Source organism: Camelina sativa, chromosome 4 (genome assembly GCF_000633955.1).
Source record: "Camelina sativa cultivar DH55 chromosome 4, Cs, whole genome shotgun sequence".
NCBI lineage: Eukaryota > Viridiplantae > Streptophyta > Magnoliopsida > Brassicales > Brassicaceae > Camelina > Camelina sativa.
In genome coordinates, this window is record NC_025688.1 from 27,395,584 (window position 1) to 27,410,386 (window position 14,803).

The 14,803-nt window shown below is 35.0% G+C and overlaps 3 protein-coding genes across 4 annotated transcripts; 2 read left to right on the forward strand and 1 right to left on the reverse strand.

Annotated features, from left to right (window-relative positions):
- On the forward strand, positions 261–4,093 carry LOC104782794 (agamous-like MADS-box protein AGL5). Of its 2 annotated transcripts, none has more exons than XM_010507822.2 (7): positions 261–440; positions 722–966; positions 3,058–3,139; positions 3,251–3,412; positions 3,505–3,552; positions 3,632–3,673; positions 3,766–4,093. In XM_010507822.2, the coding sequence occupies exons 2-7, from the start codon at positions 737–739 to the stop codon at positions 3,949–3,951; spliced, it is 750 nt and encodes a 249-aa protein (XP_010506124.1). In that variant the 5' UTR covers positions 261–440; positions 722–736; the 3' UTR covers positions 3,952–4,093. The 2 variants fall into 2 exon arrangements, with proteins under 2 accessions (XP_010506124.1, XP_010506126.1); XM_010507824.2 differs by having other exon boundaries at positions 3,505–3,546.
- Positions 6,331–7,842, reverse strand: LOC104782795 (protodermal factor 1-like). The gene is made up of 3 exons (XM_010507825.2): positions 7,581–7,842; positions 6,953–7,484; positions 6,331–6,869 (listed from the first exon to the last, which is right to left on the reverse strand). The coding sequence occupies exons 1-3, from the start codon at positions 7,726–7,728 to the stop codon at positions 6,527–6,529; spliced, it is 1,023 nt and encodes a 340-aa protein (XP_010506127.1). The 5' UTR covers positions 7,729–7,842; the 3' UTR covers positions 6,331–6,526.
- On the forward strand, positions 12,542–14,625 carry LOC104782796 (taxadiene 5-alpha hydroxylase-like). The gene is made up of 3 exons (XM_010507827.2): positions 12,542–13,552; positions 13,637–13,824; positions 13,931–14,625. Exons 1-3 carry the CDS (start codon positions 12,580–12,582, stop codon positions 14,225–14,227), a joined length of 1,458 nt encoding a protein of 485 aa, XP_010506129.1. The 5' UTR covers positions 12,542–12,579; the 3' UTR covers positions 14,228–14,625.

A 14,803-nucleotide genomic window follows, 5' to 3' on the forward strand; every position in this document is an offset into this window, starting at 1 on the left:
CCAAACCCAACTCCTCTTCTTTTTTCCTATTTTGATAATTTCTACCACTTAAGTCTTAATCAATTTCAAATTTCAATCTAAATGCATACATAGAGAATTCAAAGGATTAGGTGTGAGAGATAAATTGGCTAAATTAATGCATGTTAGACTAATGGTCCAATTTCTTTCTTTCTTTTTTTGGTCTATAACATTGCAGTTTGAAAAAAACTACCAAACCTTCTGTTTTCTGCAAATGGTTTTTTTATATACTTCCAAAGAAATACTCCTCTAAAAAAAATTATAAACCAAAAAAAAAAAAAAAGTAAAGCACAAGCAGCAGTTAAGTGGTACTGAGATAATAAGAATAGTATCTTTAGGCAAATTACTTAAATCTCTCAGATTTCTTTAATTCCCTTCTCACTTCTCCTTAATTCTTTCTGATCATAATTTTGCAAACCCAGGTATGCTTATTGATGATATGCTTATTGATCATCCAAGTTTGTAAAAAAAAAAAAAAAAAAAAGCATTTCTCTTTATTTTTCCATTCATCAGTTTAGGTCTTTTGATCAAATACAATTTTTTTTTTTAAAACCATTTATTTCTTTTAATAAAAGGATATGCCTTTCCTCATTGAAATCTCTCAGAACTTGCAAAAAAAGACTTGATCGATCTTACAAGCTTTTCTCTCTCTTGTGTGTCGTGTTTTGATTAATTGTGTTTTGTTCATAATTTATACTCTTAGCTAGGGTTTAGATAAATGGAGGGTGGTGCGAGTAGTAATGATGTAGCAGAGAGCAGCAAGAAGATAGGGAGAGGGAAGATAGAGATCAAGAGGATAGAGAACACTACGAATCGTCAAGTCACTTTCTGCAAACGACGCAATGGTTTGCTCAAGAAAGCTTATGAGCTCTCTGTCTTGTGTGACGCTGAGGTCGCTCTTGTCATCTTCTCCACTCGAGGTCGTCTCTATGAGTACGCCAACAACAGGTACATCTTTTTTAGATCTTGATTTTCTTGATTTTTTTTCTTTCTAGAATATAGTTTCGAACCTTTTTTTTTTTTTTGGGTGGCTTTTTCAATCTGTATATGCTTGGTGAGATTTATAGGGTTTTACTAAGTTCCTCTGATGATCAGCTTTCTTTTGAAATCCTCAGATTTAGGGTTGTTTTAAACTAGGGAACCCTAGTTTTGTTTTTGGGGCAAAGATTTGATTACTTTAACTTCTCTCTCTATCTCTTTGTTAAAAAGCTGTGAGGTCTTCTCTGACCATTAATGAGCATCCCCATACCTTGTTCCAGTCACTTTTTTATTTTTCCACAAATCTTTAAAACAGCATCTATATGTATATCTATCTATGTACTAGTATGTCAGTTTCTACAAGACACTTCGATCAATTTGATGGCCCATAAAATTTTATTTCTGCAGATTGATCATTAGATTTCCATCATAGTAATGAAAAAGTAGGGTTCTTGATAAATTATAATATAACTTTTTATCGGGCTATTATTATATAAAAGCTATATGTAGATTCCTTAAAAATTGATTTACTAGGGGAAGACTAGTAGGTGTTTGTCTCCTGACACTTCTCTAATATTTTGGTGATTAATCGGTTTGTTAAATCAAGAATTTTTTTTTTTGGGGACAAAGCTTGCTGTTGAGTCACTAATTAATCATCCATCAATCAACAAAACCAATGAAAACATAAATTTTTTGACTTTTTGATTGTTATTTACTCATTTCTCCACTCCAAGTTGGGAACTTGTCATTTCCATTATTTCTCTATAAGTTTCCAGCTATTTAACAGCTCATGTTCATTTCACCATTTTGGATTATTTGTCTGCTTTCTGGCTAGTGATAATTTTGGGGTTTTTTTTTCATTAGTATTATTGGTTTTTAGCTAGTGGTATTAAGACTATAATGTTAAGGGTGATGTATGACTATGATCTATATTAGTCAAGTCTCATATCATGGATCTAAGTTAAAACTAGAAAATTTGTAGTTACAATGTGAATTTTCACAAAGACTAAAGAATCATTTTCTCACTAACTAATTAATCTATATATACATGATAACGGTGTATAAATGATGACTTAAAAGTACCTTTAATTCAATATCCAACTAATTTGATTAACAAAAGAAGAATGCATTAGGTATGTGGAAAAAACGTGATTTTATATGTTTCTATTATCAAAAATGTAGTTAAGTTTCGTCTTTCAAACACCCTTATGGCTTTAGTGTCTTACTTTTGACATTTATCAACTTCAGCTTTCCATCATACAGCACAATGTGAATTACTTGTATGATGAATATGAAAGCCTAACATATATTTTTTATATAGCTAGCTTTACTATTTTGATATTGCAAAGGATTTATAAATTTCAAGTCGTTGGTACGTATTTAGGCCGAGCCTAATATGTTTTTACCAAAATAATGTATTGGAAAGAAAAAAAGCCACTAGCTTGTTGGTGATCAATAGAGGGAATCTAACTTAACCTGAAGATCACTTATTTTTCTTAAAGCTTAACTAGTAGTGTTTTTGAACCTGATTAGGCATTAGTACTAGCGAAAAATATAATTTGGATTTTGTGTCGTACGTAAATTTTGGACACACTGGGACCAATTCCAGTTAACTAAGAGCAAATGTAATCGATCGATTTCTTTTTCTTTTCTCTTCTTCTCCAATTTCTACTTTTTCTTTCTTTGTGTGTTTTCAAATTAGGACTATATGTAATTAATAGATATAGGCAATAATAACATGAATATCCCAAAAAGAAAAAGGGTCAAAAACAAATCATATGGTACTACTATTACTGGTCCAATCCCTCTATTTTGTCGATCGGTTGAATTTATGGTTATGGCCGGACAATAAAGATCTGTTTCAAAACAGTTAAATACGTTTCTCTGTGTGTGTGCTATTTATATATCCAAAGATATTTTATAGTTTTGTGCGTCTTTGTTTTACTCCTGGTGTGATTAAAGTTTTGACAGTAAATTTTCATCGGTTGTATCCATTATTAGCTAATTAATGAATGATTAAAATTTACAATCTTTTTCCTCTGTGGTGAATGTTTGGTGAAGTGTGAGAGGAACAATAGAAAGGTACAAGAAAGCTTGCTCCGACGCCGTTAACCCTCCTTCCGTCACCGAAGCTAATACTCAGGTTTAGCTTCATTATTATTTTAATGTTCACTAGTTCGTTACTTCTTCTTTAATTATCTGACTTTTTTTTATATGACCGCTTGTATGAACCATGGAATGAAAATTGATGCAGTACTATCAGCAAGAGGCGTCTAAACTTCGGAGACAGATCCGGGACATTCAGAATCTGAACAGACACATTCTTGGTGAATCTCTTGGTTCCTTGAACTTTAAGGAACTCAAGAACCTTGAAAGTAGGCTTGAGAAAGGAATCAGTCGTGTCCGCTCCAAGAAGGTTAAACAATTCATCAATGTCCTTATGCTTTCAATGTATCTTTTTCACTACTCCATCTAATTCTTGCCTGTTATGTTTGCTTGTATCTCCAGCACGAGATGTTAGTTGCAGAGATTGAATACATGCAAAAAAGGGTAAAAGTAAACCCTATCTTCCTTCACAAGTTAACTTACTCTACTTTATTAGCTACTTCTCTTTCTGATCATCGTTGCATTCTAGGAAATCGAGCTGCAAAACGATAACATGTATCTCCGCTCCAAGGTTTTATATATAATTCTCTTTTTAGCATTTTGTTCATTATTAGATTTCGGTAGGACAATCTCTTGATGTGCAAACTCTAAATATCTCTGCAGATAACTGAAAGGGCAGGACTACAACAGCAGGAATCGGGCGCGATACATCAAGGGACGGTTTACGAGTCAGGTGTGACTTCTTCTCACCACTCGGAGCAGTATAACCGGAATTATATTCCGGTTAACCTTCTTGAACCGAACCAGAATTCTTCCAACCACGACCAACCACCTCTGCAACTTGTTTAATTGAGTCCAACATAAGCTCTTTTCTCATGTGAGATTAATCTTATGTATATATATATATTCATGTTATACTTACTGTTAAAAAACTTAAAATTGCAGATGTAACGATTTGAGAGGGACCTAATTTTACATATATTTTGACTAATGTATGTTATGTTACGGCTAAGACTAATAATATACGACAAGATATCCAAAAATAAAAAGGATATCTAGCTGTAGCTAGCTCTATATTTTTTTTTGAATAAAATGTTAAATAGCTAGCTCTATATTGCTACTTAGTGTATTACATATTCAAATCAAAATGTTGATTTGACACAAAAAGAAAAAACAAATGCAAGTTCTACAACACTATTGAGATGCAAAAGCTGCATACGCATAGAATCGATCCCAAGTTACATCTAATTAAAGATCTTTAATTCTAAATTCTAAACTATGGACATGGAAAATATGAGAGATATAGGCCAAACCTTTTTTGCCTCCTGTTTTCAGACTGCAGAGGACACACAGTCTCTTTATTCCTCTTATCAGCTCAGTCACTTTATGATCAATGGATCAAGATCTTAGTCCAGCGTCACGTCATAAGAGGGACAAGAAGGTGAGTAAGATTTTCAACAGCGAGTGGTAGAAGCTCCTGGCTGCCATAGATGCAGTCCCTGGATTCAAGCTCTGCAGTATATGAGACTATATTAGTCCAACGAGAGGCAGAAAGGTCTCTTAGTGTGAATATATATAGCAAAGTAATGGCGCATTAGTACTTCCTCTTATCAAGAAGGAAGCTTGAAGTGAGAAATTGATAAAGTTCTCTGCACCAACTTAAAAGATAAAAGAACATCATAATGTATCTATATAGAACCTTCGCTTGTGATAAAATCTTTTCAGATTTTAGAACAATTGACCTGCTAAATCATTTCATTCTGCGCCAAAAAACCTGAAACAACAGAAATGGCAGAAGATTTGAAAGCAAGTGGAGCTTAGAGTCTCAGTGATGTACCATCTACCAATGACTTCAACCTCACTTACTCAATTCCATTGTCAGCTCCTTCCTAATTAACTTAATGAATGAGGTAATACATTCATTCTTCTCACCATAATTTATAGTAAAACCAAAATATGTTTTCTTGACGCCAAATTCATGTTACAAAGCACCAAAAAATACCTAACTTTTACTGCGACAGAGAAAACAAAGAAGCTACATGTCCTATCATCAATTCATTGACTGAAAACTCTCGTAGCTAAATGTTGTTTGTTGCTCTCTCCATGTGCTCTGGCATCTGTCTTAATCTGAGGAGATTGTTTCCAAACAAAATATAAGTTTTGCATCCTTAATGCAGGATGTGATTAGTTTAAAACAGATCACTTCCACTTAGTGAGCTGCGTTCGGAAAATTTCATATGCTGATGAACAAATCTAGCCTAAATGAATCAATCTAGCAAGGAAGAATTCTTGAAGAAAAAATAATTACAGAGCTAGAACTATAGCACATCTACTTAATGTAATGATAACTCAAACAAGTCTTTATCCTCTGTTCATACATTGATCATTACTAGGAAAGATCACAATTTCAAGATTTTACTCCTTCGAGTTACTTTCAAAATATATTAATTCTGAAAACAGATGCATTGTATCAAAGTTTGAATACTTCTGTTGAAGGAGAGCTAACTTTTGAGTCACATAATAAGTAGTTGGTTAATTCAACCAGTCTGATTTGTTTAGTACACTCAGAAAACGAACATCCTTGGGTAAAGATAAACTTGGATAGAGATACTATTTCTCAAACTCCAAAGATGATGTGTTTCCAAAACCATGACAACCAACTTAATATCATTAATGCAATTCCAGACATTACTAGAGAGAGCCATTAAAGATATTTTAGTCATTGGTGGGTAGAACTTGGGGGTTTTAAACTTGAATGCATGGAGACCATCTTGCAATATTTACTCCACAGAGTTTATTACAGTAACACGACACCACACCACACTTCTGATATGTACTGCCTCCTTCTTTAATGCTAAATCTAAATATTTGCTCCTTCTCTCTCTTTCTCATGGACTTGTCGTTTCTGGAGTTTAATCCAGTTGTTTCCCGTTGGTGCCACATCACTTACTACTTAGGCCTGATTTTAAAAATGCTCATGAACCATTTAATGGAGCAGTTATGACATTGTGTTGGTCTGCAGGCATGTCAATCTACATATGGACTTTGACTTCTCTGTACCTTAGTCTATACATTAAATTATATCTATGCTTGTCCTTTGTTCCAATCTCTTTTAATATTAATGTTATATGATCCTATTTATAGTTTCTTGTTCGGGTTAAAGATATTGTCGTCGTTTCAGTTTAAGTATCTGCTAGCATTTCATTTCATTGGACGTTCTTGAACAGATTGAGAAACAGAGGAGCTACTAAATCTTATTTAAGATCAAGAAATATTTTGAAACAGCAACATTAAATATAAATATTACTAGAGTCTATAGGACACTTAAAACTCTACTGATGAGCACACACATAATAAGATAATTAATTAAGACTGATTTTGATATGAACCAACAAACAAACTGAGACATGAAACTCTCTTAACTTCAGATTCTGGGCTGTAGACGACCTTCATTAGCGAGCTTGAAGGTATGGGCCTGCTTTGTGGCTGCCTTGTTTGAGGAAAGTCCTGCAACAAAGTGGTCTCTAACTTGAGGGGTTGTGAAAGGGAACCTAGTGTTGACCATGGAGTTTAACCAAGACGCTGTGCCTTCACGGTAGAGAGCACCAATGGAATCAGAGCGGGTGTTGGAAAGTGCCTGAAGAAGGTTCATGTGAGGATCAAACCCTGGAATGCTACTGGAGGTACTGACTGTACCAAAAGCTCCTCCAACAGTGCCCCACCAGCCAAGCAAACCCCAAATCAATGTAGGGTGGTTTCTCCAGTAACTACACACAAACAAAATAAACAAAACTTATGAAGTGTGATACTTGATATCATCATCATAAGACAGAGAATGTTTGTAACTTACTCGCATGTTCCAGTGATTGGTGGGAATGGAGCAGGAACAAAAGGAGTTCCAGGAGTGCCAGGATCAATAATGGGAGTTGGTGGGCTTCCTCCAATGATGGGTGTGCCTGGGTCAACAATGGGTGTTGGTGGAGTCACAACGACTGGAGTACTTGGGGGAGGAGATGAGTAATATCCACCAGAAGGAGGATTTGAAGGCGTTGGGTGGGAAGGCGTTGAAGGGTGTGAAGGCGTTGAAGGATGTGAAGGCGTGGAAGGATCATGATGTGGTGTCCCACAGTTACAAGGAGGGGTGTGTGATGGAGTGGAAGGAGTTGGAGTATGAGATGGAGGTGAAGGGTGAGATGGGGTTGGAGTATGTGATGGAGGTAAAGGGTGAGATGGTGTTGGGTGAGATGGAGGTGAAGGGTGAGATGGAGTTGAAGGAGTAGGGTCGTAAGGTGGACTTCCACAGTTAGAAGGAGGCGTGTATGATGGAGTCGCAGGAGTTGGAGTGTAGCTTCCACCGTGTGATGGAGGAGTTCCATGTGAGACTGCATGAATTGAGTGAAAAGTTATGCTTAGTAAAGATTCTTATTACATCGAATGAATAAAAAAAGTTACAATGTGTTCTGTTTTTTTTGTCTTACCAGGGGGAGGAGTTCCTGCATTTGGGTCAGGAGGAGAGTAGTATGTTTTCGCATCCTCGAACCTTATGGAAGCAACAGAAGCAAAGAGCTGCTGTGAGAGTAAAGCAGCAAATAGAGCCCAAATGGCTAAACTCTTCATCCCTCTCATTTCTGATACTCACTGATGATAGACACAAAGAGAACTTTTGCAAATGGTGTTGTGTGTTCCTTGGTGATAGAATAAAAACCGGATACTAAGGTTTTTAAATAGAGGGAAGGAAGCATATCTAAAGGGTTTTTGAAAATTTTTGAAGTAAATACAAACAGGTGGAGGAGTGTGTGGTTAGTTGATGTGTTGCAGGTGCATTTACACTATCCCATTTAATACCCCTGGTGATTGCAATAACACTTAGAATTCTGCAATAATATATTTTTTTAGAAAATGAAGAGTAGTACTACTTAAATTAATCTTTCATGCAAAGGCGTGGACGCGTATGAGAAAGCTGTCTCCCATATGAAATGATTCATCTCTCTATCCGTATTACTATTCACGTTTCAATCAATGACTCAGTAGGTTGTTTATGTTTATTGCAGGACATGTTTGCATCTAAAATGCAAAGCGAGCTCTGAGATCATGTGAAAGCTAATTTAATCCAAGTAAGTTTCCACTCTTAGGGACTTGAGACAGAAGAAGCAAGTGGCCATAAAGACTAAAATCAAGAATCTAGGTAGACTAACGTAGACCCTTTTGTTTTGTGCTTGCTGCGCTAAGGAGATGATTAAATTAGTGGGTTACTTGACGTTAAAAGAGAAGTCAAGCTGCATTTATTACATTTAAGGTTCACTTCTCTCCCTCGACTTCATCTTTATGGAAAGCAAAACCAAAGATTGGATCAAAATCATTTGTAATAGACAGTATGTTTTTTTCCAAGTTTTTTAATTAATTAGCTAAAATTTTGGTTTACCTTTGGCTATTTTTGATATGGGTTTCACCTAAATATATAGTAGTAGTTTGCATTCAAGTGACATTTAAGTTTTGAGTAACAATAAGAGAGTGGTAAATAATACATACAGCGATGCCACTTGTATAGCATGTGGAGATGCAGAGGTCGAAGAGGACCTACCAAAGTAAAATAAAAAATAAGATGAGATGAAACTTTTGATTAGAGATTTAAAAAGGAAAAGAGAGATAAATAAATGTAACATTGTCGGTAGGTTTTAGTGGGTCTGAAATCTGAACCAGCTCCAATGCTTCACATAATAACAATGCACACTCTTTCGCTTCTCTCGAGTTGCTCCTCGATCTGGCTTCTCCAATATTTTTCGAATGTGAATATTTATTTCACCTTTAATCATTTGTAAATAATTTTTCCAGAGATGATGAGTTTTTTTTTTGGGAATTATGACGTTTTTTAATATATGGAACTTTTTTTATTTGATTTATTTCTCTTTTTTATTATTAATAAAACTCTGTACTCAACCACTTTTTCACCATTCTAGATTTTTTTTTTTTTTTGACAATACTCAGTTACTCACCATTCTAGTTTAAAAATCACCAAAGCATCTATAAATGTTTTGAATTCAGAATTAGTTGAATCTGCCAGCTATTCCGCTAAGCGCTAACCATATTGACATAAGCTGGTCCGAGACCGTTTTTAGCCTTTTAGGATTCCGACACACTATTGTAGCTCCCGACCGATTGGTTTGGGACATAGGGGTTACAAACTTGCAATCAATTTTGTTAATACAATTTTTTGATTAATGTCCTCTACTTATGTAGACACTAGACACCACGTGAATATTCATTCATACATCTGATGTTACGGTATATAACATTATACTTGTAACAATTTTGAAGAGAAATAAATCGTCAATTTCCTATACCACATAACTCTTACCGGTTTTGAGAGTAATACAAGAGTGAAGAGTCAAGACTTGACATTTGAAAGTTGTATGTTAGTTGGTCTATCAATTCAAATCCGTTGACACTTGGAGTCAAAGATGCCTTTGGCTAGTAAAATAGATGATTGCTTTCATTATTAGGACAAATACCGAATATTTTCATGTTTATCTTTTTCTTTGTGTCTTATTGTATTAGTTTTTAGAGACTATGCGTATGTATGATGTATCAGTTGATAGGTGAAAGCAATAATACGAAATCGATTGTCTCGTTAATTACACGAATATACAATATATTGGGTACTTATCCCCCCAATAAGGCAATACTTGAAAATTACAAATATTTAATAGCGTTTACAATGGTGAAGTTGGTGCGAACAAAATAGCATCGTTTGGTCGATGTGATTAATGCGGTGATCAAATGTATGCGCAACAGTAAGGAACATTTGATAGAAAGAGTTAGGTGGTTTCCAGTAATGGCTAAAACGGCCCAAAATAAATTACTCCAAAACTAGGGTAACACATATGGACCAAATTGTCTGTTTGTTTTAGCGTTCAAGGCGATCCGACCAACCAAACGAACTAATTGTCCCGATCACTGAAAGAATCAATGTCTTAAACTCTCAAATATAAAACTTAAACATGTCTCGACATACTAATGTAAGTGTGTGCCGATGTATATGCAAAAGTTACAATTATACTTTCGAGTAAAACGTTAGCATTTATTAATATATAAATATATTAATGTTCGCTAACCGATCATATATACAACAATACCGTTGATATAATTGATTGACGACCATCATACGTTTGTATAATTGTTGTTTTCAATGTCAACATCATCATCGTCATGATGCCTAATTTTAGGCATCTACTTTCCAAGAGCGAAACTATTTTTTAAGATGCTCATAATTTGGTTGATCAAAAGAAAAAAAAAAAGAAAAGATGCTCATAGCTTAATTTATTAAACTAATCTCTTTCTTATTTTGTTGTTTCTATGAGAGGTTAATTTGTTATGCAAGTTAATAACAAAACCGACGACGTAAAGTGCATCATATATGCCTAATGCCGCGACAGTATAAATAATAACTCTCCAAAATTCGTTTAATATAGGTGTGGCCATTTGGGTGTTCGGATCGGATTCAGGTTCGGGTAATTCGGGTTCGGGTTTACTAATATAGGATCCAAACAAGTGTTTATATAATTTCGGGTCGGGTTCAAGTTCGATTCCTATCAGGTTCGGGTTATTTGGGTATTGACTTTAAGAAACCTGTAATGTATCCAAAATATATTGGTTATGGATAGTACCTACTCGAACATATCCAAAGTACCCACAAAAACCTGAAATGTACCCACAAAACCCAAAAAACCTGAAATATAACTGTACAAACAGTTGTATAATCTAACAAATTCAACAAGAAACAGTGAACTAAATCTTAAACAAATGAAACTGAGCATACCATGAAATCTTAAAAAAATAAAACTGAGCATACCATGTCTTGCAAAACAATTCATATGTGATAGTGTGATATCGTGTATAATTGTTCTCGGGTATAAACAGGTATCTTTGGTTCCTCGGGTTCGGTTCGGGTAATACCCGATACTTGTGGTTATTTGAAAACGAAAACCTATTGGTTATTTAGACAGAATTGGTTCGGATCGGATTCGGGTATTTTCGGGTCGGTTCTTCGATTTCGGTTTATTTACCCAGGCCTAGTTTAATATATCATAAGACGTTTTTTCACAAGGAATCTATAACTAGCGACTTCTTAACCAATTATTCCTTATTCGAAATTATCCTCTCTGTTGCGAGCAGAATTAGAAAATTCTATCTTAGGTGCATGAACTATACCATAAAAAAATGAACTGTCCAAATTTCAAGAATTAATACCGTTCACATAAATTATAAATTTTGAAACAATGTAACGTTCAAGAGTGATACATGTAAAGATAAATGCCCAAAAGTATACACAAAGGACTAAAGGTTATGCGATTATTTGGACGTCTATACACCGTAAGATTAGTTTAATGTATGTGATATAAATAGTTAAATGAATGTACACACACAAATCTCTTTGCAACGTAACTTGGACATAACAGGGGCAGCCGGCCACAGCAGATCTTTAGGGATTCACGTATAATTTTTAATTTATTTCCAAAGTATAATAGTATTACTCTAATGAAAATTTCGTCAGCAAGTGTGTTTACATACAGTCATATTATTATTATCACGANAAAAAAAAAAAAAAAAAAAAAAAGAAAGATACAGTATTACGAAATTATTAAAGAGGCAGATAGATTATGGGGATCAGATTCATATGTGATACATTCATTTACAAATCTTGGTTATAGCATATTCCAACTTCCAAGCACATGCACTTGTCTCTCTCTATATATCTCCCTCTTNCCCCCCCTCTTTTTTACCCAAATTCAACAATAGAAGAAGAAAAATATATACATAATTATTTTTCAATATTCGGAAGTCAACATATAAGCTTTGTTGGTTCTTTCTTAATCAGACATTTGATGAATTCATATAGTATTTTAAATAAACGTAAATTATGGATTATATTCTTTTGGAGATATACCAATAAAATATAAATTTAAGCTATGGTTTGATTTATTTTTTGGCTTCTTTTTTTTTCTTCCAATATTACCACCTAGTCGTTTCAACATTATTCTCGTCTAAAGTTTTTTTAAGAATATGTATTCAGATTTATTAATTCCTAAAATTTCTGTTTTAAGTAAGAAGATACCAAGGAGAAGATATTAGAAAACATATGAAGCAAACCATTTCTATGCATCTGCATAACATGTTTAGTATCACCGTCTCTTTTTTGTTTAATCATGTATCACCGTCTGCTGCAAAACAAATATATTAAGATATTGTAGTCTGAGCTCTAAAGGAACTGTATCTTGAAGATCAATCATGTGTCAGAACTCAGAGCGAACAAGTATGAAAATTTAAAAACAAAGTAAGGGAATTAGAATAATCCCACTTGGTTTGACCTTAACATTCACAAAGAAAAAATCTCTTACTTATAAATACTCAGTTCATAATCCAATACTGTATTATGCAAAACTTGATTAATAATATTTGGTTTAAGTAAACAAACAAAAAATGGTTTTAGAACCAAACTTCGTTCTCTCATGGGTCTTCTTATGCATAGCTGCAACAATCTCCAGCACACTTTTCTTCTTCCGCAAGAAACAGCACCCATTCATATCAAAGAAGATTCAGAAAACGAAGAAGCTTCCTCCCGGAGAAATGGGGCTTCCATGGATTGGCGAAACAATGGAGTTCTACAAAGCTCAAAAAAGCAACAGAGTGTTTGAAGATTTCGTAAATCCAAGGATCATCAAACATGGGAACATCCTCAAGACAAAAATCATGGGATCACCAACAATAGTAGTCAATGGAGCTGAAGCTAATAGGCTGATATTGTCTAATGAGTTTAGCTTGGTGGTGAGCTCATGGCCTTCATCCTCTGTTCAGCTAATGGGCATGAACTGCATCATGGCTAAGCAAGGCGAGAAGCATCGTGTCCTTAGAGGGATTGTTGCCAATAGCCTAAGCTACAACGGGTTAGAGTCCATAGTACCTAAGCTCTGTGACACCGTTAAGTTTTATCTTGAAACTGAATGGCGAGGCAAGAAAGAGATTAGCCTCTACCGTTCGGCAAAAGCACTTACTTTCACTGTAGTCTTTGAGTGTTTGTATGGGATTAAAGTGGAGCTTGGGATGTTAGAGATCTTTGAGAGAGTTTTAGACGGAGTCTTCGCTATGCCGGTTGAGTTTCCTTGTTCTAAGTTTGCTAGAGCGAAGAAGGCAAGGCTAGAGATAGAGTCGTTTCTTGTTGGGAAGGTTAGGGAGAAGAGAAGAGAAATGGAAGAAGAAGCTGAGAAGCCAAACACAACAACGCTTTTCACAAGGCTAATAGAAGAGTTGATCAAAGGCGTGATTACCGAAGAAGAGGTTGTAGATAATATGGTTTTGTTAGTGTTTGCAGCTCATGACACAACCTCTTACGCCATGGCCATGACTTTCAAGATGTTAGCTCAGCACACAACTTGCCGTGACACTCTCCTTCAAGGTAAACAATCAAATGAATATCAGATATATTTTTTTTCCTATCACCAAAGTCAACTCTAAATTTCTCTCTTGATTCATCTCTTAGAACATGTTCGGATAAAAGCAAACAAAGGGGAAGGAGAACATCTTACAGTGGACGATGTGAAAAGGATGAAGTATAGTTGGCAAGTTGTTCGTGAAACAATGAGATTATCTCCTCCAATCTTCGGTTCCTTTAGAAAAGCAGTCGCTGATATTCACTATGGAGGATTCACAATCCCCAAAGGCTGGAAGGTATAACACATCCATCTCCCCCTAGGTTCTTTAATCTCTAATCAACACTCTGTTTCTTTCAAGAAATACTAATAAATTAAACCTCCGGATCTTTGTTTGAATGCAGATACTTTGGACAACTTATGGAACTCATTATAATTCTGAAATATTTCAAGATCCAATGAGTTTTGATCCAACAAGATTTGATAAGCCAATACAGGCGTATACGTATCTTCCATTTGGAGGTGGACCAAGGCTTTGTGCAGGTCACCAACTAGCAAAAATCAGCATTCTCGTTTTCTTGCATTTCGTCGTGACCCATTACGATTGGTCCTTAGTTTACCCAGAGGAGACAATTAGCATGGATCCTCTCCCATTTCCATCACTTGGAATGCCAATCAAAATTTCTCCCAAGGAGTCATAGAATAGAGACATGAGTATGTTGTAGCCTGTGTATGTATGTATGCAATATTCAAAGTCCACCACAAGTTCTAGACATGTATTGACTCTTTTTATTTCAGTGTAACTAGCACAAGTGCCATGTGTATGTATAAATGCTTTTGCTACGTGAGAATCCTTCTTACAAATTTTATGGATCCTTAACGCACTGCATCACATCAAATAGCAAATAATGATGTACAGGCTTCAAACCTCTTCTCAACCAAGGGTTCAACAAGACATCTCTAAGTTCCACTACCTATCTGATCCAATTTCTTGTCCAAACGAAAATTTGTTTCTAAAGTTGCTCAAGTCTTGTTTTCACATTGAACCAACCAGTCAAAAACAAAAAGTGTGAATGTTTCTTCCTTTATTCCATCAGCCATTCCTTTTAATCTCTCAACTACTCTTCAAAGTTTTCATCATAGGATTTTCTTTTTCTCTTCTTTATCTTCTTTGTTTGGTTTTACTTTTCAACTTATAGTTTTGAACTATAACAATGCAACTAATATATGAAGCAGCCTTCAAGATATATTGAGTCCGTGAACGGAGTCCATACCGT

Bases quoted from the DNA above. Each gene is read 5' to 3' on its own strand.
- LOC104782795 (XM_010507825.2), bottom strand. From the start codon at position 7,728: ATGAGAGGGATGAAGAGTTTAGCCATTTGGGCTCTATTTGCTGCTTTA. The intron at 7,485-7,580 runs GTAAGACAAAAA...CAATTCATGCAG, and splicing joins TGCAGGAACTCCTCCCCCTG to TCTCACATGGAACTCCTCCA. The intron at 6,870-6,952 runs GTAAGTTACAAA...GTTTGTGTGTAG, and splicing joins CCAATCACTGGAACATGCGA to TTACTGGAGAAACCACCCTA.
- LOC104782794 (XM_010507822.2), top strand. From the start codon at position 737: ATGGAGGGTGGTGCGAGTAGTAATGATGTAGCAGAGAGCAGCAAGAAG. The intron at 3,553-3,631 runs GTAAACCCTATC...GTTGCATTCTAG, and splicing joins ACATGCAAAAAAGGGTAAAA to GAAATCGAGCTGCAAAACGA. The intron at 3,674-3,765 runs GTTTTATATATA...ATATCTCTGCAG, and splicing joins ACATGTATCTCCGCTCCAAG to ATAACTGAAAGGGCAGGACT.
- LOC104782796 (XM_010507827.2), top strand. From the start codon at position 12,580: ATGGTTTTAGAACCAAACTTCGTTCTCTCATGGGTCTTCTTATGCATA. The intron at 13,553-13,636 runs GTAAACAATCAA...TTCATCTCTTAG, and splicing joins CCGTGACACTCTCCTTCAAG to AACATGTTCGGATAAAAGCA. The intron at 13,825-13,930 runs GTATAACACATC...GTTTGAATGCAG, and splicing joins CAATCCCCAAAGGCTGGAAG to ATACTTTGGACAACTTATGG.